Here is a 24,639-nt window from a genome sequence, read left to right as displayed (position 1 = left end):
TTCCATCTCCCTTTCAATCGGGCCTACCAAATCCCTGGTTCTGCGGTGACTGTATTTACATAATCATAATGTTATAAGTGTCATTTGGTCTTCAATGTTAAGAATCAATCTACGGGCAAACGATGCCAAACTGAATTATCCTTACAGGCTAGAACATAAATGCTATTAATATAAACCTCAACCATGCAAAAGTGAAAATTTAGTTCATGGGGGAAGGAAGAAGCAGGGAGAGGATATCAAGGGAAATTATCCATTTCACACAGAAGAGAGTCAAGAGATACAATCTACAGAAAAAAAATCCATTTAAGACTCTTATTCAAAGTGATAACAATAACCAATAGAAAAACCAATAAATATAAAACAGAAAAACTGGGGGGAGGAAGGGGGAAAGGGTGGTTAATTAAATCACCACCGCAGGAAGTCAATAGACACTGTTAAAATTAATAAATCAAGTAATAGGGGTATGAATATATTTTCACTGTTATGAAACCAAAAAACCTGAAACAACAAACATGGTAAAAAAAAAAAAAAGCTGTCCTCAGGAGTTGGGGGGTTGGGAGTGAAAGGAAGTTTTAAACCTTTTATTTCTAACCTTCCTATTAGGCTTGAAAGTACATTTCCATCTACATGAATTATATTTGAGATAATAATAATGTTAAAATAAGTAATTAGGCAAAATCTACTTCTAATTCTGACATTCCCCTAGGGGCTCAGGCACTTCCAGGCATAGGATCACGTTTGAACTCTCAGGAAGGCATTCAAGGCCCTTTGCCGCCCGAGACTCAGCACCCACCTCCCCCTGCCCGGGAGCCGGAGGGATTGGCACCTCCTCCAGGAAGCCCTCCGGTGGGAGAGAGCGCCCTCTGCCGGGCCGGAACGCCAGCACGCCTGGGGCGCCGACCTGTGCGCATCCTGGGGACTCCGCCCCATCCCTCGCCAAGGCCCCCCCCCGCGTCACGTGATCCCAGACCCTCCCCAGCTAGACGGTGGAACCCCAGCAGGGGCAACCCGGGCGCCCCAGGTGAGCGAGCCTGGACCGGATTCCCTGGGTGGTTGAGGACTGTCCCAGTCAGGCCTGGGGACTTGGGTGGGGGTGTCTCAGAACGAGGACGGGAGGGAGGGGGAGGGGTGGGGGCAGGAGCCCCCTTCAGTTTCTGCTCCGCGGGGAGTGGCTTGAGCGGGGCTTGCTTCCACTTCCTGTGCGTGTGTCCTTGGGCGAATCACTTAGCATCTCAGGATGTCAGTGTCCTCACCTGTGCCTGCCAGCATGAGATGAAATAGTGCATATAAGTTAGTCATTAATAAGTGGAATCTTTTTATTAGATCCCATTTAAGCAAACGTGTAAACTCTGAGAGGCGGGAAGACCTTGAAGGTCGCTCTAGCTCAGCCTTGGCTGGAGGCAGGCCTGTCCTCCCTTGCCCTGGGGCACCTGGTCCTGTGGGGGTGCTTACACCCCTGGAGTGCTCACCTCCAGGCCTCAGGGTGGGCAGGGCCGGGGCACTGGTGGGAAGGGGGGCTGCCTCCCAGCTTCCCACTGGCCTGGTGTCCTGAACGGACTGGCAGTTCAGACCCCGCGGTGAAGCCCGTCTCTCTCCCTCCACACAGTGCCTGCGTTCTGCGTGTGGCCCAGGTAGGTAGACAGACATGTCCCAGGAGGGGATGCAGAGGACTGCAGCACATTCAGTCCCTGACTCAGCTGTGGGCTTTTCCAGGAGGACATGGCAGGAGCCAGCTCCATGCCAGGCCTGACACCAGACCTTCCAGGGGCGAGCTCTGGGGCCCGAGTTTGGGCAGGCGGCAGGAAGAGGACGCTCCGGCAGGAGGCCCGTCGAGGTGCCAGCTCCCGGACTGGGGTTGCTGCTGGGGCCGGCCTGGGCATCTTGGAGCTGCAAGCTGCCGGACAGGGCCAGGATTCGATGCAGCTGTGCACAGTGCCTGCTCAGAGGAGGGCTCAGGCCTCCAAGAGGCTCCAGGTTTCTCTGCACGACATCTTAGCTGAAAAACGCACCAGGAATCTTTGTAGTATGCCTGGGTGTCTCCCAGAGAGAGCTGTGGTCAGGCTGGCAGGGGTGGAGGAGGCAAGCTGCCCCAGGCCCAGGGAGGCCAGAGATGGTGGGATGAGTTCTCCAGGGTGTGATGGAAGATGCCCCACGCTCAGCAATGAGGAGTCCCCTGAAAGGGGCCTGCCATGCCCACCAGGCCCAGCCCCCGAGGGAGCAAGAAAGAAAAGCAGGAGGTGCAGGGTGTGGTCAGAGGGTGTGGAGGGGGCTGGTGGGGATCAGTGCCCGAGTGTGGGCAGCCCTCCGCAAGCTGCTGACCTGGAGTCCCTGGCAGGCCCCCCCAGACCCCTCTCTCCCGAAGATGCTGGGTCTGGGCCTGGAGATCCAGGTGGATGTTGGGCGGCATGTGACCCAGGGACTGAGAAGTCTGGGTGTTGGCCCGCTGCAGGGGATGGGGCCCAGCCAGGCGGCCCCTGTGGCCCTGTTGGTTTCCCGGTGCCCAGTGGAGGGGAGGCCCCCAGCCCAGCTGCACCGGCTCCTCCGCAGAGCCCTGCACGGGGCCTGGGAGCGTCCGGACGGGCTTCTGCAGCGCAGCAAGAGGCTGAGCACGGTACAGGGCCTGGCGGTGCTGAAGGCCCTGCCGTGTCACACGACCAGGAGGAGCTGGAGGCCCAGGCTCAGCCAGCGTCTGGGGGTAGTCTGGGGCAAGGACTCGCTGCCCCCACCGATATCCGTGCCAGCTCCCCAGAGCCCTTGGGCAGCCTCAGCTCCTCCCTGGAGCCCACAGCCAGCGAGGCCTGCTCAGGCCCGTGCGTGGGGCAGAGCATGTGTGAGTGTGCTGAGACGGTGCAGAGGGAGCCGGTGCCTTGTGCCGGAGACCAGGGCGCAGACAACCCCAACCAGGGTGAGCCAGAGGAAGCCAGCCCAGGAGGCTGCCCCACACTGGTAAGTCGAGTCTGAGAGTTTGGGATGGGAAGGGCCAGGCCACGGCTCCACGTACCATGCTTGGCGGTGGGATTTAATAGCCCTAAGCTAGATGGCTTCTTAACATTCTCTCTTTCACATTTTACATAAACTGGGTAAACTGAGGCCTATCGAGTCTGGAAGGAGAAAATATGCTATGTTTACTGAATCCTTGTGAGTAGTCATTATCTTCTGGAGTCAGTGAGTCCTGGGTTCGAATCTTGCCTTTGCTTCCTAGCTCAGTGACCCTGGGGTATTTTTTAACCTCTGTGTTTCTGCATCTGTGCAGAAGGAATATCAATTACAGTTTAATGGGGTTGTTTTGAGGATTAGATGAGATTATGGTGTAAAATAATGTGCCTAGCACAGCATAAGGCACAAAGTAGATTGCTTAATTAATGTTAAATTTGCTTTTTCTTTAGTGTTTAACAGTAGCCCTTTAAGATAGGCATTAGCTCTGTATTACCAGATGGGGAAACTGAGGCTCGGGGAAGTTAACAGAATGCTGTAGGCTCACACATCTAGGGAGCGAGTGCCTGGTCATGTTCCCTACATCCACTGCTCCCACCCATTGCTCCTTTTTTATAATCATCATCATCATTTTATTAACGATCATAGCTTATGTGTTTACACACCAAAGGCCCGAGTTGACACTACCGGATTTTGGTGTATACTGCTGACATAGTTGAATTTTTATCACATTTATTGAATGTGTATTATGTGCTAAGTGTTTCTGATTGAACACTCACTTGACAGACCCAGCTGGTAAAGGACAGGCAGGGCATGAACCCGGGTGTCTGTCCTGGCAGCTGGGCGCCCTGCCTGTCTGCGTATCTCCCACGTTGCCAGCACAGCAGCATCCAGCGTGCTTAACATGTGCTGGGTACTGTGCTAAGCACTTATCTCCAGTCTCTGAGTCAGTAACAACCCTACCAGGTAGATACTGTTGCTATATTCCCACTTTACTGATGTGGACACTGGGGCTCCAAGAGGTGAAATGGCTAGTCGGGGCCAAACAGCCAATTAGTAGAGCTGGGATAGGAACCAGTGTGTTGTTTACGGCTATTTGGCACTGCATAAACCGTCCCTGACTAATGATGAGGCTTACAATTTTTCGATTTTACAATGTTGCAAAAGCAATATGCATTCAGTAGAAACTGTATTTCGAATTTTTAATTTTGATCTTTTCCCGGGCCGGCGATGTGCTGTGTTGTGCTCTCCCTGATGCCGGGCAGCAGAGTCAGCTCAGTCAGGCACAAGATCGAAACAACTGATACTTTTTGCAGCAGTCCCCAGCCTTTTTTTCCGCACCAGGGACTGGTTTCATGGGAGACAGTTTTTCCATGGACGGCGTCGGGGGAGGCTGAGCTTAGGCTGTGATGACAGTGTGGGGAGTGGCCATAAATACAGATGGAGCTTCACTCCCTTGGCCACCACTCACCTCCTGCTGTGGGGCCTGGTTCCTAAGTTTCCCGGAAGACAATTTTTCTATGGACTGGGCTGGGGTGGGGGTGGGGGGCCGAGCTCAGGCAGCAGTGCGGCCTGGTTCCTAACAGGCCATGGACTGGTACCAGTACGCAGCCCGGGGGTTGGGGACCGCAGCTTCACAGTGCATTAAATGCATTTCAGTTTAGTATATTTCAACTTACAATGAGTTTATTAGGATATAAACCCATCGTAAATCAAGGAGCATTTGTAATTACACTGGATTGCTATTACATTGTCTTTGTAAACATCACTCAAAACCATTAATATTTCATTTAAAAAGTAATATGTATTTATCATATAAAATAAAGAAGAAATAAAAATCTCCCATAATGCCAACACTCAGAGTTAACTTCTGTTGAAATGTTGATTTATGTCCTTCCTTCCATCTTTTTCCTATGTGTATGTACTTTTCTTCACCTAGAAATGGGATCACATGTATCAAATTTTATAATTTCCTTTTTTGGCATTTAAAAAAACTTGACACTTAATTTGCTAACACAGAGTACGGAAGTCCCTTTTAGTACCTCCCGGCCCGGTTGCCCTTCATCTGGAGATGGCTGCTGTTCGCGGTTTGTGTCCTTCTAGTGTCCCTTTGTGGGCTTCTATGCATATATGCACAGCTACACAGTGAGCCTGTTTATATCTAAACAAGCTCATCCTATGCCTTTTTGTTCTGGGACTTTTTTTGTTTTTTAAGCTCTATCGTATTCGCAGATCTTTCCAAGTTGGTACACATTGTTCTGCTGAATTTGTGCTTTTCCTGAACCCTGCGTCATAGCTGTCCACGGACATATTTGTCACAGCCACGGGCGCTGTCAGGATGAGAGGATGGGCTGGAACTTCCTTTTCTCATTTCCATCCACCGTAGTATAGTTAAGAACACGAGCGCTGGAGGCCAGTAGACTGACATTCCGTCCTGGCTTTGCTACTATCTGAATTACCTGGGCAAGTGGCCTCACCTTTCTGAGGGCGATTCCCACATCTGTAAAATGTGAGCATTAAAAGTACTTAGCTCCTAGGGTGGTGGTAAGGATTGACTGAGGTGACGCGTTTTGGCATTTAACAAAGCACTTGGTACAAGAAAAATACTCAAAAATATTACCTGTTATTGACATATGCAATTTTGTCCTGCTATAACTAAGGCTGGGTTGAACATCCTTGTGCATCTGGCTTCTCCCTACTTCCAATGATTGATCTGGACCAGATGCCCAGAAATGGGATTCCTGGGTCTGCAGCATTTTGGGGGGCTTGTTTGAGCGCGGTGGTGGAGCCACGTTCCTGTCTGGCTTGACTGGAAGCAGTCCACGACTGCTTTCTCCTCCGGGGTCCATCCTTGACTCTGCAGCACAGCCCATCATCCCACAGCTTCCCAAACAACCCGTTGCCATGGCAACTGGTACCAGCTGCAGTAGAGGCATTGGGACTGGGCTGTGACAGGGACGGGCAAGTGGTTGCAGACCGGGCTGAGTGGGGCGTGGGCAACTGTGGACACAGTGCCCAGCTGGTCGGAGTCCCGTTTAGGCCCTAGCACTTTCCCCTGGAGGCAGCCCGGCTTGTGGCAGGGGCAGACAGAGGAGTTCAAGGTCAGGCTCTGCCTCTTACTACGGGGCGACTTTAGTTAGACAAGGATTGTCTCTTTTCTGAATCTTAGTTGCCTTCTCTATGAAATGGGGACAGCCAGCTGGGCCCCAGGACTGCTGGGAGTTTGGTATGAGAGGCTGTTGTGTTGAATTCTTCTGGCTGGAAATAGAGACTCTTGCAGGGGCGGAGAGCAGGGTTGAGATGCATGCTCTTGTCTGTCCTGAGCTGCTGTGTGGCTGGGGTAGCAGCGGGAGTGTTTGGGGGTCGGGGGAGCTTGGCCCGTGCCCCCCGCACTGCTCTCAGTCCAGCCATCATCACCAGTGAGGCCCCACCCGGACTCCCAGGCTTAGGTCCATTCTCTGCAGCTGCCGCGAGTCAGGAGGTGAGGGAGGGAGGGAGGAGCGTGCTCTCTCAGCAGACAGGCAGCCTAAGAATAGCTCTTTTTATTAGAGTGCTTACTACAGACCAGGAGCTTCTTAGATGTCATCTCATTTCATCCTCACAATAGCATTAAAAGCCAGTGTCAATACCCCCATTTTACTGAGTAAGAAAACTGGGATTCAGAGAAGTTAAGTGACTCACTCAGGGTCACACAGCGAGTAAGCAGTAAGTCAGGATTTGAATCGAGTTCTGTACGATTCCAGAGTCTGTGCTTAGCCAGGCTACCAAAGGCTTGGCTAAGGGGTTTGAGTGTTTATGGGACTTTATTACAATTTGTTGAATGGGGGGGGAGGTTCCTGCAGGGGTCTCACAGTCTAGCGGGAGGAGACAGGCAAGTAACCAGAGGGTTGAAATACAGACCGAAGCCCAGCAGACCATGGAAGCCCAGAGGGAAGGGCAGGGCAGAGGAGGGGTGTCTGAACTGGGTGTGGGCAAGGGCAGTGGGTATTGGGCAGGCAGAGAAGGTAGGAAGGGCACACCAGGAAGGAGGCAGCACATGTGTGCAAAGCTACTGAGGCAGGAGGCAGTTCCGAGTGTTACACGAGTAGAGCCGTAGGTGGGGCACAGTCAAAAGGGGACAGTGAGGTGGAAGAGATGCAAGAAGACACTGCTTGAACGGATGGGGAAAGACTGAGTGTGGTCTAGTGTCAGGAGAGGCTCTCTCCAGGGCAGGAGCCAGGGAACCTTATTGACATCAACATTTACAAAGAGAGAGAGCTTGCTGTGTTCTAGGCACTGTTCTAAGAGTCTTGGATCATGACACTGATCCTTGCACCAACACTGTAAAGTAGATACTGGGATTAGCCCCATTATACTGATAAGAAAACTGAGGCACAGAGAGATTGGGTACCTTTCCAAGATCACACAGATCCTAAGTGTTGGCAGCAAGCATATCATTGCATGAACATGCCACAGTTTACTTATTTGTTGACTCCAGATGAGCGTTAGAGTGATTTGCAATTTTTTTGCTATTACATATGGTGTTGCTATGACCAGTTTTGTATTTGTTTTTGGTACATATGGGCACCAGCATCTCCAGGGAATATTTTCTGGGGTGGAATTGCTAGGTTATAGAGTGTACACATCTTTGGTTTTAAACAGTGCCAGAGGTTTTCTAAAGTGGTTGAAATAGTTTACACTCCCACCAGCAGTGTAAAAATGGGCCTGACTTCACATCTTCACCAACACTTGATATTATAAGACTTAGATTTTTGCCAAAGTGGAGATATGCTGTGCTGTCTCGGTGTTGTTTTAACGTTCATTTCTCTGTTACTAAGAAAAGTCTTTTCATGCATTTGGGGCATTTCTGTTAAGTTTTTTGCCAAAAAGTTATTTTTTTTTCTTTTCCTTATTGATTTGTAGGAGTGTGGCTCATAATTTTACTTTCCTTTTGGTGTATGTTGATGGGCAGAAATTCTTAGTTATGTTTTATTGTGGTAAAATATACATAAATTAAAATTTATCATTTTAACAGTTTTAAAGTATATAGTTCAGTGTCATTAGGTGCATTTATATTGTTATGCAACCGTCACCACCCCCCATCTCCAGAACTTTTTCCTAATCCCAAACTGAAACTCTGTATCTATTAAACAATAATTTCCCATCCCTCCTCCCCCCAGCCCCTGATAACCACTATTCTACTTTCTGTCTCTATGAATTTGACTATTCTACTACCTCATATAGGAGGAATAATACAATAATTGTCCTTTTGTGACTGGTTTATTTCACTTAGCATTGTCTTCAAGGCTCACCCATGTTGTAACAAGTATCAAAATTCATTCCCTATTAAGGACGAATAACATTCTATTGTGTGTATATACACCACATTCGTTTATCCATTCATCTGTCAATGGGCATTTGGATTGTTTCCACCTTTTGGCTATTGTGAATAATGCTGCTAAGAACATTGGTGTACAAATACCTGTTCAAGTACCTGCTTTCAATTCTTGTGTGTGGAATTGCTGGAGGATTTCTTAATTTTAAGATATCCAAATTTATTATTTAATTTATAGTTTGTATTTTAAAAAATCTTTTTAAAGAATTCTCTTCCTATTTGAAGATGAAGATACTCTCATATTTTGTATTGTTTTGCCTTTCTCACACTTAGGCCTACAATCTACCCGGAATGGATTTTTGTGAATATGGGGTAGGGATTCAATTTAATTTTTAAAGATGGATACTCAGTTGTTCCAACACCATTTTCTGAATATTCTGTCCTTTCCCATTTCCATGCAGTGTGAGCTCTTGTCCTAAGTGGAGTCTCTATATGTGTGGGGTTGGTTTCTTGTCTCCCTGTCCTCATCTTGTTCAAATTATCTTTCCCTTTGCTAATAGTACACAATAAATTATAGTAGCTTATTAATAATTATTGATACCTGGTGAGACAAGTCTTCCAACTTTGTTGTTTTTAGAGGATCGTCACTTTTACATTCTTTTGCTCTTTCATATATTGCAATCAGCTTGTCAGTTTCCGGACACAGACAGACACACAGACACACACACAAACACACACAAACCCACTGGGGTCATGATTGGAAATATATTGAACCTATAGATTGGTTGGGGGGAACTAACATCTTTACGGTATTGAGTCTTCCAATCCATGAACATTGTATATCCCTCCATTTATTTTAATCTACTTTAATATCTTTCCATACAGTTTTATATTTTTTCCATGAAAACCTTGTACTCTTTTTCAGCTTATTTCTAAATATGATATCTATATCTCTATATAACTTTTTATTGTAGAAAATTTCCAATATATGTGAAAATAGACTGAATAGTAAGCAGGGGTTGGCAAATTATGACCCATAGATTGGCTACCTCACCTGGTTTTGTAAATAAGCATGACAATTTGTTTACATATTGTTTATGGCTGAGGCAGTTGTGATAGAGACCATATAGCTGGCATCAAAGATAAACAAAGCCAGATGCTAGTTAAAATGGTAAGGACAGATTTTATTTATTTATTTTTTTGTTTTCTTCTATCTTTTCCGCGACATGATTCAGGAAAAGGACAGATTTTAATCAGTAGTAACTATTGCAGTAGGGAACACAGCCCAGCATGAACTGGACTGAACTCAACTTAGATTTGTGCAGAAGTAACTGGGCATGTTAAAGGAAGAATCGAGGAGTAGGGAGGGGGCAGGCAGGGCTCTGTTTAGTCAGAGAAAAAGTTACAAAGGGTTAGTCAGTGTAAATGTGATTAGGCCAGTTTTGTCTGCTAGCTGACGGCTATCAAAGTTAGGATTCTGTCCTCCCACAGAGACTGGGAGACAAGTGTTGGCTGAAACAAACAGCAAATTTGGGGGCAGCCTTGAGTTTTCCCAGGCAGGTACTTTAAGAGAGGGGACTAGGGTCATCTTAGAGATGTGGCCTTGAACTCTTAGAAACTATGTTAGTGTTTATTCAAGTCTTTTTTTTGAGTCTTGCTGTATGGCCTAGGCTGGAGTGCAGTGACCCAATCATAGCTAATTGCAGCTTCAAACTCCTGAGCTCAAGTGCTCCTCCTGCTTCAGCCTACCAAGTGGCTAGGACTACAGGGATGCGCCACCACGCCTGGCTAATTTTTTTCTATTTTTAGTAGAGACGAGGGTGGAGGGCATCTCACTCTTGCTCAGGCTGGTCTGGAACTCCTGACCTCAAGCAGTCCTCCTGCCTCAGCCTCCTAGAGTGCTAGGATTACAGGCATGAGCCACTGAGCCCGGCTAAAACTGAGTTTCGTTTATTGATTTTGTATCCAGAAATCTTGCTGAGCTCTTTTATTATTAATTCATATAATTTTATCTATTAGGATTTTGTTTTCTATGTAGACAATCATATGTAGACAACTGACAGTTTGTCTTCTATGTAGACAAGTGACAGTTTTGTTATTTCCTTTCCAATTTTTTACATCTATCTCTCCCTCCCTTTCCTTACTGCTAAGACCGTTAGTATAATGTTGAATAGAAATGGTGATAGCAGGGACCCTTGACTTGTTTTGGATTTTAAAGGAAATACAGTCGTCATTTGACTGTGAGTATGACGCCTGCTGTGTTTTTATACAGATTGTCTTTATCGGGTTATACTCCCTTCTATTCCTGGTTTGTTAATTATTCTGAATGCACCGTGCATTTTATCAAATATTATTTTCCCTGTTGTTTGAGATAATAATATGATTTTTATCCTCTAATTTATTAATATAGTAAGTGAAGGAGTTGAGCTTTTTAAATGTTAAGCTAATCTTGCCTTCTTGGAGCAAACCCAACTTGATAATGTCATATCTTTTTATATTTTCTAACTTCATTTTGGTGTTTTGTTTGGAACTTTTGTATTTCAGTTGATGAGTTAGCTGGCCCAAAATGATTTATTCTCATACTATCCTTGCGAGGTTTTGGTATCAAGGTTTTGCTAGCCTTGTAGAATGAATTACAGATTGTTTTTTCTTTTTCTATTCTCTGGAATAATTTATATAAGATTGGAATCATTTGTTCTTTAGACATTTTGGTAGACTTGCTTGCAAAAAAATATGACTGGACTGATGTTTTCTTTAGGGAAGGTGTTTCTCATTGTACTACTTTATATTTTTTGATGCTATTATAAAATGGGAGCTTTATCATTTATCTTATAATTATAGGTTTATTCAGTGTTTTCTTTCCTTGAATCAATTTTGGTAAGTTACACTTTTCCAAATATGTATCCCATTTCGTCTGAGTTTTCAAATTTACTGGCGTGTTGGCATTCAGTATTTCACAGTAGCCTCTTATCTTTGATGTCTGTGGGTTTGTAATTACTCATTCCAAATATTATCTAGTTATACCTTCTCTCTTTTCCTTAATCGATCTTGCCAGAGAATTGCCAGTTTTTCCAGTCTTTTCTTTATTGAATGCTTGTTTTTAATGTCATCTTTCTTTCAGTTTATTCTATTTGATAATGTCTTAAAAATAGTTCATTAGTTTTTCTGCCTTTTTTCTTTTCTAATAAAGTCATTTAAAACTATAAATGAACCTTTTTTTTTTTTTGAGACAGAGTCTCACTCTGCCTCTGCCCCATTCTCTCTCCTCTCTCCTTCCAGAACTTTAATTAGTCCTTTTCACTCTATCTTTTGTATCTCACTATGTTTTATCGTCTCTGTGCTATGAATATTCTTGGTAATTTTTTTAAATCTATATTCTAGTTCACTAATTTGTTTCAGCTGTCTAATATGTTATTAAACTTACACACTGAGTTTGTAATTTTAATTATTATTGTGATGCTTTTCATTTCCAGCAAATTGTGTTTGGTTCGCGACCAAATCTGCCTGGTTATGTTTTTTATAGTTTTTTTGTCTTTCACACGTATGTTCCACTCCTTCCTTTTAGTTCTTTAAACATATTCTACGTACATATTTTGTATTCTACTTTGATAAGTCCGAGATCTAAGTCTTTGCTGTCTGTTTCTGCTGCCCCTTGTTCTAGAGCCTCATAACGCTGGCATGAGGACCCCCGAGACAGGGGCCAGCCACAGGCTTTGAGTTGTGAAGGGCTAGGCTTAACATCTCTCCTGCTCCTTTTCTTGTCAGGTCCCCTGTTTTCCTTTTTTCTCCCTCTTTTCCAGTTTAATTTTTTGAAAGGCTGATTCATTTCCATGGTTCAAAAAAAAAAAAAAGAAAAGTCACCTTCTTAGCACCCAGTCCCTTCCCTGCTAGCAGCCTGGGTGGTTAAGTTCTTGCGGATACTTCCAGAGATATTTTATGCATATTCAAGCAAACACAAATTTAAAAATTCATTCTCTCTGTAACGCAAATGGTATCACGCTACACATATTGTTCAGAACTTGTTTTTAATAAAAAATATGTTTCTGATTATAAAAGAAATACATGCTCATTTTGAATAACATGAATACCCAAGTGTCTACAAGTAGAAAGTGAAAGTCTCCTGGAATTTCATTCCCCAGAGATAACCTCTATTATGCATCTATAAATATGTATTTACATAAATGGGCTTATGCAACAGATACTGTTCCATAACCTATTTTTTTTTCTTTTCCTCCTAATAAGACACCCTGACATCTTTCCATGACTCTTTCCCTGTCTACACATAGCCCAGCATTGTTAAGTGCTTAGGCTTTGGAGTCAGACAGAAGCTGGGTTCTAATATTAATACTTGCCCTGCAGCTTAGTAGCCATGGGACTTTCCAGATCTTCTCTGAGCCTCAGTTTTCTCATCTGTAAAATGGAGATAGAAAGAGTGTACACCTCATCGTGTTGTTCTGAGACCTTAATAAGACTGTGCATTATGTGCTTTCTCTGGGGCCAACTACTTTATAAGCCTCCAGTGAATAGTAAGTTTTATTATGACTCCCTCCTTTATAATAGCCATGTTACAATATGACCCCTTTATAATAGCCATGTAGCAGCTGTAAGTATGAAATGTCCCCATTTATTAACTGTTCCCCTGTTGATGAACACTAGATTGTACACAACATTTTTGTTATAAATACAACTCGGTGAACACTGAACACACACCTTTTCCAAACGAGTGTCTTCTTTTTGTGAATTCCTTGCCATGGCATCACTAGGTCCTCTGGATACTAATCTCTGCATCCTCTTTCTCTCCAAGGAGGAAGTGAAAGTGCCCCAGGGGGTGAAGCTTGTGTGTTATGTAGGTTTTGACTTTTTGTTACTGCCCTTCTTCCTCCCTTTCCTCAGGTGGGGTGGGCGGGAAGGTTCCTCCAGGGCAATCCTAGCCCCCAAGCCCACCCTCCTTCAGTGCATCCTAGTACTCCCCTCGCTCTACGATGCTAGATTTCAGACTTCCAGTTTCCCCAAAATCGTGGAACCTGACCATTCCATGATCATTCATTCAAGGATTAGTTTTCAGACCCACCTGCTGTCAAAACAATTCCCTGTGGTTTGCAATAAATTAAAAGAATCAAAATACGCTTGAAATGGGATAAAAGCCTAAAGAAAGAAAGAGGAGAAGGGGGAAATCTTGTTACAACAACCCCTCACCCTCAGCCAATATTGGAAAAGTGAAACTGCTGGCCTCAAAGTTAACACTGAGCTTCCTAGCAGCCATAGCAAAAAGGGAAGCAGGATAGATTCTGTAGCTCATTAGAAGATCAAAACTACTCTGCACCTTGAAATGGTCATGAAGGGTTTCTCTCAGGGGCATAGAGGGATGACCGGCTGCCTTACGGAGGGGGTGATGGTGGCATGAGGCTGCTTGGGAGGAAGAGAAAAGAGCAAGTCAATGACCCCTGAAAGGGCATGGCAGAGCTTGAGCAGAAGGTGGAGTCAGAACAGGGTGTGTCTCTCCTGATGCAATGCATCTCTGGTCTGAAGGAGAGTGAGAAGGGTCCTCTTGGGGCAGGGTTGGTTAACTCTGACTGTGGCTGAGTGTTAGAGGGGAAGGCGGGAGGATGGGAGTGAGGACAGGCTCCCCTCCTGGGACTGGAGCCAGCCAGTCAGCAAGAATTTATGGAACACGACCATGTGCCAGGCCTTTTCCGACATTGGGAACACAGTGGGGACAAAGACAGGCACATTCCCTGTCCTTAGGGGGCTTACGGTCCAGTGGGGAGAGACATTACACAATTGCAGGCGCGCTGAGTACTCTGAGGGGTTGGGGGAGCAGCCAGCCCTGCTCGGTCTGAGGTGCGGTCTCCCCTGCAGCTGGGCTCCGGGGCAGTGGTGCAGCTCCTGGGGGCCGTCAGCCACAGCCAGGCAGCGGGGCAGCCGCCGCCAAAGCTGGAGGCTCTGGAGGACTTGATGGAGGTCAGCTCATCCTCACCTGCCCGCAGGCCCAGAAGGAAGGAAAGGCCCGTGGCTCTGGGCCCTGCTGGGGGCCAGGTACGGAACAGGCTTCTTTACATAGGCCACGTCACTTAATCCTGCTGAGAGAGGCCCCTTCACACCGGATTCACAGGCATGCCACTGAGGCTCAGAGAGGTAGCATCACTTGCTCACGCTGTCCGGCCTGGGCTCTGTGTGCTCTTTCTCCTGCACCCCTGAATTCAGGGGCTTGCCTGGAGGAGGGAGGGCTGGGCCTCCACTGGGGAGGGCACAGTCGCTGGCCTCAGCTTCCGGCCAACCAGCATGTCCTCCTCCCCAGGTTTTCCAGCCGCCTCCTTTGGGAGGTGCAGCGTGGGACTCTGAGGGCCTCTCCGACCCTTTCCACCTGCGGGGAAGTTGCTCCCTGCCCCTCACGGACCTCACCTTCGATGCTGAGTGTCCTCAGGTGAGTGCTTCTGCCCCGGCTGCATCGCCTCCTTCACCAGGGCCTGGGGCAGGGGCACGTGGGAGTGGGGAGGTGATGAGGAAGCAGTGTCCCCTGGGCCAGAGGCTGGGCCCACAGCGTCACCTGTCCCCTGCAGAGTGGCCCAGTGGAGGCTGAAGAGGAGGAGCCTCTACAAGAGGGGACAGAGGACTCAGGTGCAGGGCCGTGGAGGATGCTCCTCAGCCACCTCCTGTTCTCCAGCGACTACTGGGGACTGGGGGGATTCGGACCCAGCTCCTGGCCCAGCCCGAGATACGACTCTCCTTTCTCCCGACCCATCAGCCTAAAGCCCCTCCCTGAAGGGGTGGGGGCTGCTCGCTGCCTGGGCTTGGCTCCCAGACAGATGGGGGGCCTGGCTCCCCAGGGGGACCCCTCTTGCCTACCTAAGCCCTTCAGCATTGAGTCCACCCCTCCCCATTCCTCTCTCCCCACAGCTCAGCCCCAGCCCCAGCAGGAGAAGCTACCCCTGGGCGGCGCAGTGCGGGACACTGTGGCCCGTGCCATGCAGGAGGCGCTGTGGAGTCGGTGAGGCCTTGCTCCCCGCTTCCCAGTCACCCCTGGGCTGTGCTCACAGGCCCCCACTGCTGGCCGTGCGTGTTCTGAGGGCTTCTCTGTGTGTGACTGAGCCATTTGGTGGCTGTGCAGTCACTTGCCCACGCAAACGGCCCGCGGAGAGCTGAAATTTGAACCTGGGCCTCTGTGGCTTCAAAGTCGTGCTTCCCCAGGAAGCCACCGCAGCTCCCGGCGCCTGCACAGGTCGTCGTGGACGCCGCCCGCCCGCAGCAGCAGGTGCTTTCAGACGCGAGCGCCCGCTGGGAGTGGCTCAGAGACCGAGCCCAGGGCGCTCACTGCCCCACGGTGAGACTGAGGCCAGAGAGTGCAGGACCATGCAGAGGCCACACTGCAGGTCACTGGCGGATTCAGGCCTATCCCCAGGGCCAGGGCTCCGTCCCCTGCCCTGATGGATGCCTTACCCCCGGCGGGCTCCCTCCCCTCCACATACCCCAGTTCCCATCCGAGCAAGGGCCGAGCAGTCAGACAATTTGGATTCACATCTTGCTTTGCTACGAATCATGTGGCCTTGAGCGAGCCCTTATCTTCCCTGAGCCTCAGTCACCCCATCTGTAAATGGGGAATGATAATATTTCTTCCCCACAGGGTTGGGGTAAGAAAACTAAGGTCATGCAGGAACATGCCCAGGAAAGACCTTGCCCCCTTGTCCCATCCATCTCCCTCCTCTGGGGCCAAGTGCCCGGACGGTGTCACAGGCTGAGCGCACACGGCCCTGTCCCTGTCCCTGTCCCCGCAGCCTCCAGGAGCTTCCAGACCTGGTGCTGCATGAGGAGGTGGTGGAGGGGGTCGCAGCCAGCATCGAGGCAGCCCTCTTCGACCTGACACAAGGCACCAACTGCCGCTACAAGACCAAGTACCGCAGCCTGCTCTTCAACCTGCGGGATCCCAGGAACCCGGTGAGCAGGGCTTCGGGCTGGGCGGGGCGCCCCCTCGAGGCTCAGAGCCCTGGGGGGATGTTGGAGGCCCTGGGAGCAGAGCGGTGCAGCCCCTGCCCCCTGCCCCTGCAGGACCTGTTTCTCAAAGTGGTTCATGGAGACGTCACCCCCCACGACCTGGTGCGGATGAGCTCAATGCAGCTGGCGCCCCAGGAGCTGGCCCGCTGGCGGGACCAGGAGGAGAAAAGGGTGAGCAGTTGGGCCAAGACAGGACGGGCCACAGGGCGTGGGCAGAGATGGTGGCCCAAGGATGGAAGAGGGAGAGAAAGAGACAGAGCAGAGGGAGGAGGAAGACAGGGAGAAACACACAATCCGGGAAACGGAGAAGGGAAACGGGGAGAGAGTCAGAGAGATCCCCCACAAGAGAAACGGGAGAGAGGCAGACATGGCAGGGACTGGGGACGGAGAGCTCGGTATTGAGGTGACACACTTGGTTTTCTATGGAGCTGGGCTGTGGGGGCAGGAGGAAGACCGGGCCGATGGTCCAGAGTCTGGAGTCCAGGGTGACCACCAGCCGTCCATGGGGGCTAGTCCCCTGACGTGCCCCTCTTCCCATCCCAGCTTCGGACGCCCTGGAAAAGGCTGGAGGTCTTCCTGGTTCCCAGGCTGCGTGAGGGGCCCCACTGCCCCTGCGCTTCACAGTTATGTCCCCATGTGCCCTGTGTCCATGGGTCTGTCCCTGCCTGGGACCTGCTCAGGGGCAGGGAAGGCGTGGCCCTGAGCGGGCTTGGGAGAACACTCGCCTGGTGCTTGGTGGCCCAGTGGAGAGGAAGGGACTGACCTAGGGGCTAGGGCCACAGGATCTGGCGGGGCGCTCAGGCCCCTGTTCTAGAAGACACTTGGCTGGCTGGAATTAAAAACTAGAGTCTGTCGGGTGAATCCGTCCACTGCAGGCTGAGCCTCTGTCCAGGCACCGTGGGGGGCCAGGGGTCAAGACTGGCTGTGGAATTTGTGGGGGCCAGTGCAGAATGAAAATGTGGGCGCTTTGTTCAGCAACTACTAATGAGTCAAGGTGACAAGGGCACATAGGGCAAAGTACTAAACAAAGACAGGGCCCTTCCAAGCACAGATCTCAGGCCCGTGACGCCGACCCAGCCAGGGAGGATGGGACCCCTGTCTTCACGGGTTATTAGAAAAGGAGAGACAGGCTTCCCAGAAACATTTCAGATAGAACGACATCGATCAACAATAAGAATCACAACTAGCATTTACCATGAGCCATGCTCCAGGCTAAGCATTCTACAGATGTTGTTTAATATAGTACCTTTAATTTAATTCCCAGAGAACAGATAAACTAAGGCTTAGAGCTGGTAAGTGCTTGCCCAAGGCCATACTACCTTGTAAAACTTTATTAAGGGCCCAGCTGGGACTCCAGAGCTTGTACTCTTTTGACTACACAACCACCTTCCCAGCTCAGAGGGTAGAATTGATGGGTGGGTAAGGTGAAATCCAGGAAGGCTTCCTGGAGGAGGCAATTCTTGAGTTGAAGGGTGAATGAATGGAATCTGGAGAGGTAGTGAGGGTAGAGGGAGAGGGCTTCCCAGGGGAGAGGAATGGCAAAAGTGAAAGTGTGGGGACAGGGGAAGGCCCGGCATGGAAGGGGACCCACAGGAAAGGGGCCTCAAGGGAGGAAAGGGAGCTCTGGGCTCTTGGAGGCCAGAGACCCCCTAACCTAGCTGAGCTTGGGCTACTGCCCCTCTCCAGGGCCTGGAGATCATCGAGCAGCAGCAGCAGGAGCCGTGCAGACTTCCAGCCTCCAAACTGACGCACAAGGGCGAAGTGGAGATCCAGCGGGACATTGACCAGACGCTGACCCTGGAGGATCTGGCGGTGAGTGGGGCTGACCCGGTGCCAGGCAGGGCCCAGGCGCAGGGATCCCACTCCTCAGACCACCAGCTGTGTGGCCTTGGGCAAGTCACCGACTGCACCGAGGCCCACCTTGTGATAGAGCAGGGACAGCGATCCTTACCGTGCACGGTCCGGGGCAGCACAGAGCGAGGCAGCGCCATGCGCACAGGCCCGCCCGTGCCTTCCTGGAGCTGGTCCCTTCCTTCTGTCTAACCCCAGCGCACCCACGAGTACTTGGTACAGTCGCCACAGGCACCCCCAACCTTGCACACTCCGCCCAGGTCTGCGCGGGGAAGCAGGGCTCCTCCCTGTCCCGGGCAGGGAGTTTTTCCGATGTGAGGAACAGAGACCTGCTCTGCGCGGCAGATTGGTTCAGGGACGCTCCAGGCGCCCAGGGCGGTCGGGCCAGAGGGCCTCCTGGAACTTGCCCTGGGAGCTGGAAAGCCAACAGCAGTGACCAGGGTCTGGCCTCCGCCAGTCCACCCTTAGGTCCGTCCCACTCCTTCCTGCCTTGGCTCCTCCTCCTCCTCGCATGTGGCCCGACATGGCGGCTCAGCAGCCCCAGAACTGACCAACCTGTCACCTTGGCCTCCCGCAGCCAGTCGGACTTGCCCTGGGCTCTCTTCGGTCACGCTCAGAAGCCACCCTGCCTGTGGCTGGGGGTTCCATGGGTCAGATGTTCCCCTGGGTCCAATCAGCAGTGTCCAGGAGAGGGGTGCAGGGCAGGCCCCTTGAACCATGTTCATTCACCCAACACATACGTATTTACCGAGCTCCCTCACCCAACACATACATATTTACCAAGCTCCCGCTAGGTGCCAGGCATAGTTCTGGGCTCTGGGGAAACGGCAGTGAACATGAGAGACAGAAATCCCTGCTCCCCTACCACCACCAACGTTCAGGCCAATGACTGGGAGAACCACTGCCTGTGCAGAGAGGAGCTGTGAGTGGGTGTGGCTGTCCCCCAACCAAAGCCACTCTGTATTCCCCAAATAAAGTGGAAATGTTGGGACAGGAGCTAGGTAGACCTAGAGAGAAGCCCTCAGCCCCAAGAGAAAGGAAGACAGAGAGGAGGTGGCTGGGGAAGGGAGGGGGAAACAACACATAAAAACAATCTTTTTATTAAACACCTAGCATGGCTAGGCACGGTGGCTCATGTCTATAATCCTAGCACTCTGGGAGGCCGAAGCAGGAGGATTGCTTGAGGTCAGGAGTTCAAGACCAGCCTGAGCAAGAGCAAGACCCCCATCTCTACTAAAACATAGAAAAATTAGCTGAGCATGGTGGCACGTGCCTATCGTCCCAGCTACTCGGGAGGCTGAGGCAGGAAGATCACTTGAGCCTAGGAGTTTGAGGTTGCAATGAGCTACGATGCCACCACTGTACTCTACCTGGGGCGACAGAGTGAGACTGTCTCAAAAAAACCCCAAACAAACAAAACACCAGTGCATTCAAGCCTCACAGTGACCTATGAGGTGGGTGCTCTTGCCAGTTTCCAGCATGAGGAACCTGGCACCGTGTGCCCAAGGTCACACGGCGTGCGGAGGTGGAGCTGAGACTTCGGCCCTGGCTGTCTGACTCCAAAGCCTGTGCTTTGGCACTGCTCTGGGGGCGGTTTATAAGACAAGAATAGAGTTTAAACATCTTCTTAAAGCTTCCTAAAGCAGTGTTTGTTTTGTGTTTAAAGCTATGAGGGGGGAAAGTGACTTGGCAATAGACATCGAGAGTCTTTAAAATGTTCTTTCTTGCTGCTTCTGTCATCTGAGAACTTGTCCTAAGGAAATAGTTTAAAGTTTAGGAAAATATTTTCTGCGCAAAGATGTCTTTAGTGCTATTTATAGTAGCGAAAACCTGGAAAGGACCCAGGCGGGTGGCAGGAGAGGTGCCATGTCCACTGCAGTCCACCCCAGCAGTGTGGTGTCTGCAGGGACTGTACAACCTGGCATTTGCCTCTGCTACCATTAGTGGACAAAAAAGAATAGAAAGGTGAATATTTGATGCCAGCTATTTTAGTAAAAGCACCCCCAAACCTGTGCATAGAAAAACTATTATAAAGAAATGTCCAGAATATCAACAGTTGTCTCTGGGTGGAGTCAAGAAGTGATTTTTTTTTTTTAATTTTCAATGTTTCAAATTTTCTTTACAAGTTCATGATACTTTCATAAATATATAAAAAACATATTATTGAGAAAAATAAAATAAAACCCATCCCTGGGGCCCCCTACCCCAGCCAGCTTCCCAGCCTGTCCCTCTCCTCCTCTGCCTCCCAGGGCCCTGTGGCGCCCACCAACTGCAGCTCACTGGCCCCGCCCGCCACGCTAGAGGACACCACGGAGCAGCATGAGCACCACTTTCTAGACCCCAACTGCCGCATCTGCACAGGTGGGAGGGGGACACAGGAGGGGTGCAGGGGCTGAGTGTGGGGTCTGGCAGCAACAGGGATTCATGGCCTGGGGAAAAGGTGGCAGAGTGGGGGTGCCCCCCCAAGTCATCTCCAAAAGAATTTGGTTCAAACCCTGGTTCTAAAGCTCTGGGTTGGGTCCAGCCTTGCTGCTTGCCCATTTCAGCTCCTGCCTCTGCTGTTTGCAGACTGGGAGCCCTCGAGTGAGCTGCTAGGCTCCTTTGAAGCTATCAGGAGCAGTGAGGACAATGTCTTCCAGAGAGTCCTAAGCCTGGCTCCTCTGTCCTCTCCAGAGATGCCCAAGGCCAGGGAGATGCTTCCCATGGAGCCCCAGGACAGGTGTGGGGCTGGGAGCAGGGAGGTGGGCAGAGCAGCCCAGCAAGGTTGGGGGGAGGCCACCAGCTGGGGCAGCAGACACAGCATGGACTTTTCTTTCTGTGTGGCCTTGGGCAAGCCTTCCCTCCTTTGGAAGCCTCAGTTTCCCCATCTGTGCAATGGAACCAATCATCCCAGGCTTCTGGTTGCCCCCTGCACAAGGCCAAGCTTGGACCAATGTTCCAGTCCCTACAGTGGGGACACAGCACCTGCTCTGAGAAGAAAGGAGGAGCTGGGGAAGTGCTGGTGACCTGCTCTGCCTGGCCCTTTCTCTCTGTCCCTCCCTCTAGGGTCCCTCCATCTAGGCCCCAGATGCCTGCCACACCCACAAAGGCCTTGCCTTGCCAGCCGCCCTGGGAGGGCACTCTGGACATGTTCTCCATCAAGCGGTTCCGGGTCAGGGCCCAGCTGGTCTCGGGACACAGCTATCAGCTCGTCCAGGTGCACCTGCCCTGCTGGCCGACCAGCCCCGTCAGCTACTCTCACCCCCATCCATCCATGCATGGGTTCTGTTACTCATGCATTCTACAGCAAGTCACTGGGACCCCTTTGTGCCTGGCTTTGTGCAGGGCACGGGGGCCAATGAGACGCCATCCCCATTTCTGCAGAGACACACAGGATGACAAACTCCCTAGCGCCCAACGCATAAAGCAAGAAGGGCCCAGCAGACGAGTCCGATGCCTGTCTGGCTGGGAGGAGGGTTTTAGGAATGATCATTGAGTGACTAAATGATCAACTTGAGTGGATGGAGGTTGGAGGAGGGAGGAGGGGCTTCTGAGAAATTGTAGGCAATTGGCCAGGACAGGCTGCAGGGTCAATTAGAGCTTTTCTGGGCAGCCACTGAGGGTCCGGATGCACTGTTGCTCATCTTCGCCACAGGCTGTGGTCCTCCAGGTGACTGGGGATGAGCCGCCCTAAGTGGGTGGGAAGCTGGGGGCTCACTGGCTGTCCCACCTGCCCCCAGGCCCTGCCCGAGGTGATCCGCTCAGCAGGCTGCATCCCCCCAAACACTGTGTGGGACCTTCTGGCCAGCATCGGCCCAGCCGAGGCCAAGGTAAGTGCCCCTCTTCTCCTAGCACCCTACCCCTGCCCCTGAGCTTGCTCCCTCTCCACCTCTGCAGCAGAGGCCTGGTTTGGGATCTCTGGGTCTAGTTCCCAGTGTGACTGCAGAGTCACTGTGTGATCCTGAGCAAGTCCCTGTTTCCTCCTCTGGAAGATGGGGGCGCATGTCCTCTCAGGGTTCTCGAGGTTCAGGTGAGCCCAGGGGCGACTGTGGGAGCAGAGGATGACTGCGCCTAACACTGCCCTCCTGCAACTGCAGGACGTCTGCGTGGTCAGGCTGTGCCCACAGAGGCCACAGGACACCCAGAACTGCCACCTACTCTACTCCTACCTCAACAACAAGCAGCGCCACAGCCTGGCCGCCGTGGAGCATGTGGGGGTGGTCCTGCTGCCCCTGCCCGCCTTCCAGCCCTTGCCCACCAGACTGCGCCCTCTGGGGGGCCCAGGTGAGTGCCCGATGCCCATGCCAGACCCTGCCACCCCTCACTTGGTGACCAGACTGGGCATGGTTGACACAGTCACCCTGTCTCAGGGAAGGCAGGCACATCTCAGCAGGGAACTCCTGACATATGACACCAATAACAATAGCAGCTCACACTTGGATATCGCTTCCTAGGTGCCAGCCATTGTTCTAAAGTTTACCTGGATGAATCTTTTAGTCTTAGAATAGCTCTAATTATTCTAATGAATGGTATGATTAGATTCCCCATTTCACAGATGAGGAAACTGAGGTAAGGAGAAGGCAAGTGACTTGTGCAAAGTCACACAGCCAGTCAATAGCAGAGCCAGGCTTCACTCCCAGGTGGCACGGCTCCAGAAACCAGGCTCCATCACTCCACACACTGCCTGTCCAGTTAGGCACCCCGAATAAAACTGGGACAGCCACGTTTGACTGTGGCTGCAGGACAGAGGCAGAACTCACAAACAACTGACTGTAAACGTCACCAAAGATTGGAGGGAGGGATGTTTCGCCACAGCTATCATGGGCCAAATGTGGCCTCTGTACATGGATGCCCTCCAGGGCGTGGCTCCAGGCAAGCAGCTGGGGAGTTGGGGTGGGGACTAAAGGGGTGGACTGGACCCCTTCCAGAGCAAAGTGCTTGGCCTTTCTGGGGTGCGTGTCCTGGAACAATGAGGTAGACTTTAAATCCACAGAGTCCTGAGGTCAATCCATCCATGCCCCACCCGAAGCCTTTGTGTGATCTCAGTGATCACACTGAGACCAGATCTTCCAAGAGAGGCTCACCTTCCCACTTCCTTTCCCCACCATCTCATGGTCCCCCATGTCACTGTGGGGAGGCTGTTCTTGGGCCCTAAACTCCAGACTGTTGCAGCCAGAGTGCAGCTTCTGGGAGCTGTGTGCTCCCCCACCTGGCCTTTGGCCTCTCCCTCCCTGTCTCCTTCCGTCTTTCTCCAGGTCTGGAAGCCACTCACTCAAGTCTGCTGCTGGCTGTGCTGCTTCCCAAGGAAGGGCTTCCAAACACAGCAGGGTCCAGCCCCTTGTGGGGGAAGGTTCAAAAGATGGTCTCCTTCAACAGGAAAGTGGAGATGAGATACTACCACCCAGAGTCCAGGAGGCCGCATGTGGCCCTGAAGGGGTCCCCTCCCCAAAAGCATACCCTGCAGCAGAGCCAGGAGAAAGGCAGTCTGGCCTCAAGGGGGATTTCTGCTTGGCAGAGGCTTCCCAGAGGCAGGGGGAGGCTGTGGGCAGAGCCTGAAACCTGGCAGGGTCCTGGGCGAGGGGGAAGGCCCCCAGAACCAGGCTGGTGCCAGTCTCAGCATTCCGATTCAGCAGCACCAGCTGCCCATGGCTTTGGCCATGGCCAGCACCTCCACAGGGCCTCCTGTCCCCACCAAGCCCTGCTCCAGCACCTCGAATCCCTGGTGACCATAACTCACAAACTCCAAGCCTCACTGTGGCCCCCAGGCCAGGGGCTGCTTCCCCCATCCCCTGCAGCATCTGCCCAGCCCCCTGTAGTTCCAGAGCCCCCTGGCCTAGCCCCTGACTCCTCTTTGGGCCCTACAGATGGAGCTGGCAAGAGTGTACCCTCCCTAGAGAGGCCTGACCCTCCTTACCCACCAGAACAGGGGCTCTGATTCCCTCACCAGTGCTGAACTCTGAGCTGTTCCAGAGAGAGATGGGGCAGAGGGACGGGAGGGTCACCTCTACCCTATTTGAAATAGTTTCCTGTTCTGCAATCTGTTTGCTGTTGATTTTTTTTGTTCAATAAATAATTTAGTAAAGTTGGGATTGCATCTGCAGGAGAGACCCTGGTACTGGCAGTTGTGGGCTGGTTCGGTGTGTCTGTGAGTTTCTGGGCACGAGTATGCAGCCTTGCTAGTCGCTGGTCTGAGATCCCGAACCATCACTGTGCCCCAGGTCACAGCTGTTTCCATGGTGGCCTCTGGAAGCATTCTGCAAGCATTCTGAACTAGGAGGAAGAATAGGTGGTGGGAGAGAAGGCAGGACTGGGGTGTGGGGGGAGAGAGAAATGGAAAGAGCCTTTCGGAGGGGCACAGACACCTAGAGATTGCTAGGGAGAAAAAGGACAGCAAGTTGCAGTGGTTTTTAAATTTTTCAGTTAATGCTAAGATTTTTTTCGTTTAGATAGATTGAGGGAATAGCACATAGCTCCACCATATTCCCCATGTGTTTCTGTGTCTGTGTCCTTCTGCGAGGGTCTCTGATGTGCGTGTGTGTGAGTGTGCCCACGTGTCTATTGCCTACCTGTAT

General features: G+C 50.9%; 1 protein-coding gene across 1 annotated transcript; it reads left to right on the top strand.

The window, feature by feature from the left end:
- The first annotated feature begins 1,719 nt into the window (after positions 1-1,719).
- On the top strand, positions 1,720-24,002 carry SPOCD1 (SPOC domain containing 1). Its single transcript, XM_012765453.3, has 15 exons — positions 1,720-2,946; positions 13,053-13,094; positions 14,108-14,284; positions 14,547-14,672; positions 14,809-14,866; positions 15,146-15,236; positions 16,021-16,180; positions 16,292-16,408; positions 17,924-18,049; positions 20,338-20,449; positions 20,657-20,807; positions 21,134-21,284; positions 21,808-21,897; positions 22,165-22,351; positions 23,323-24,002. The coding sequence occupies exons 1-15, from the start codon at positions 1,720-1,722 to the stop codon at positions 24,000-24,002; spliced, it is 3,495 nt and encodes a 1,164-aa protein (XP_012620907.2).
- Positions 24,003-24,639: the final 637 nt, after the last annotated feature.

This window comes from Microcebus murinus, chromosome 2, assembly GCF_040939455.1.
Source record: "Microcebus murinus isolate Inina chromosome 2, M.murinus_Inina_mat1.0, whole genome shotgun sequence".
In the NCBI taxonomy this organism is placed as follows: Eukaryota; Metazoa; Chordata; class Mammalia; order Primates; family Cheirogaleidae; genus Microcebus; species Microcebus murinus.
The sequence above is the reverse complement of the archived record's forward strand: the minus strand, read 5'-3'. Positions and strand labels throughout refer to the sequence as shown.

Excerpts from the sequence above, each read along its gene's own strand:
- SPOCD1 (XM_012765453.3), top strand. The coding sequence starts at position 1,720 with ATGGCAGGAGCCAGCTCCATGCCAGGCCTGACACCAGACCTTCCAGGG. Across the intron at positions 16,409-17,923 it reads GGGACCAGGAGGAGAAAAGG|GGCCTGGAGATCATCGAGCA; the intron begins GTGAGCAGTTGG and ends GCCCCTCTCCAG. Across the intron at positions 18,050-20,337 it reads TGACCCTGGAGGATCTGGCG|GGCCCTGTGGCGCCCACCAA; the intron begins GTGAGTGGGGCT and ends TCTGCCTCCCAG.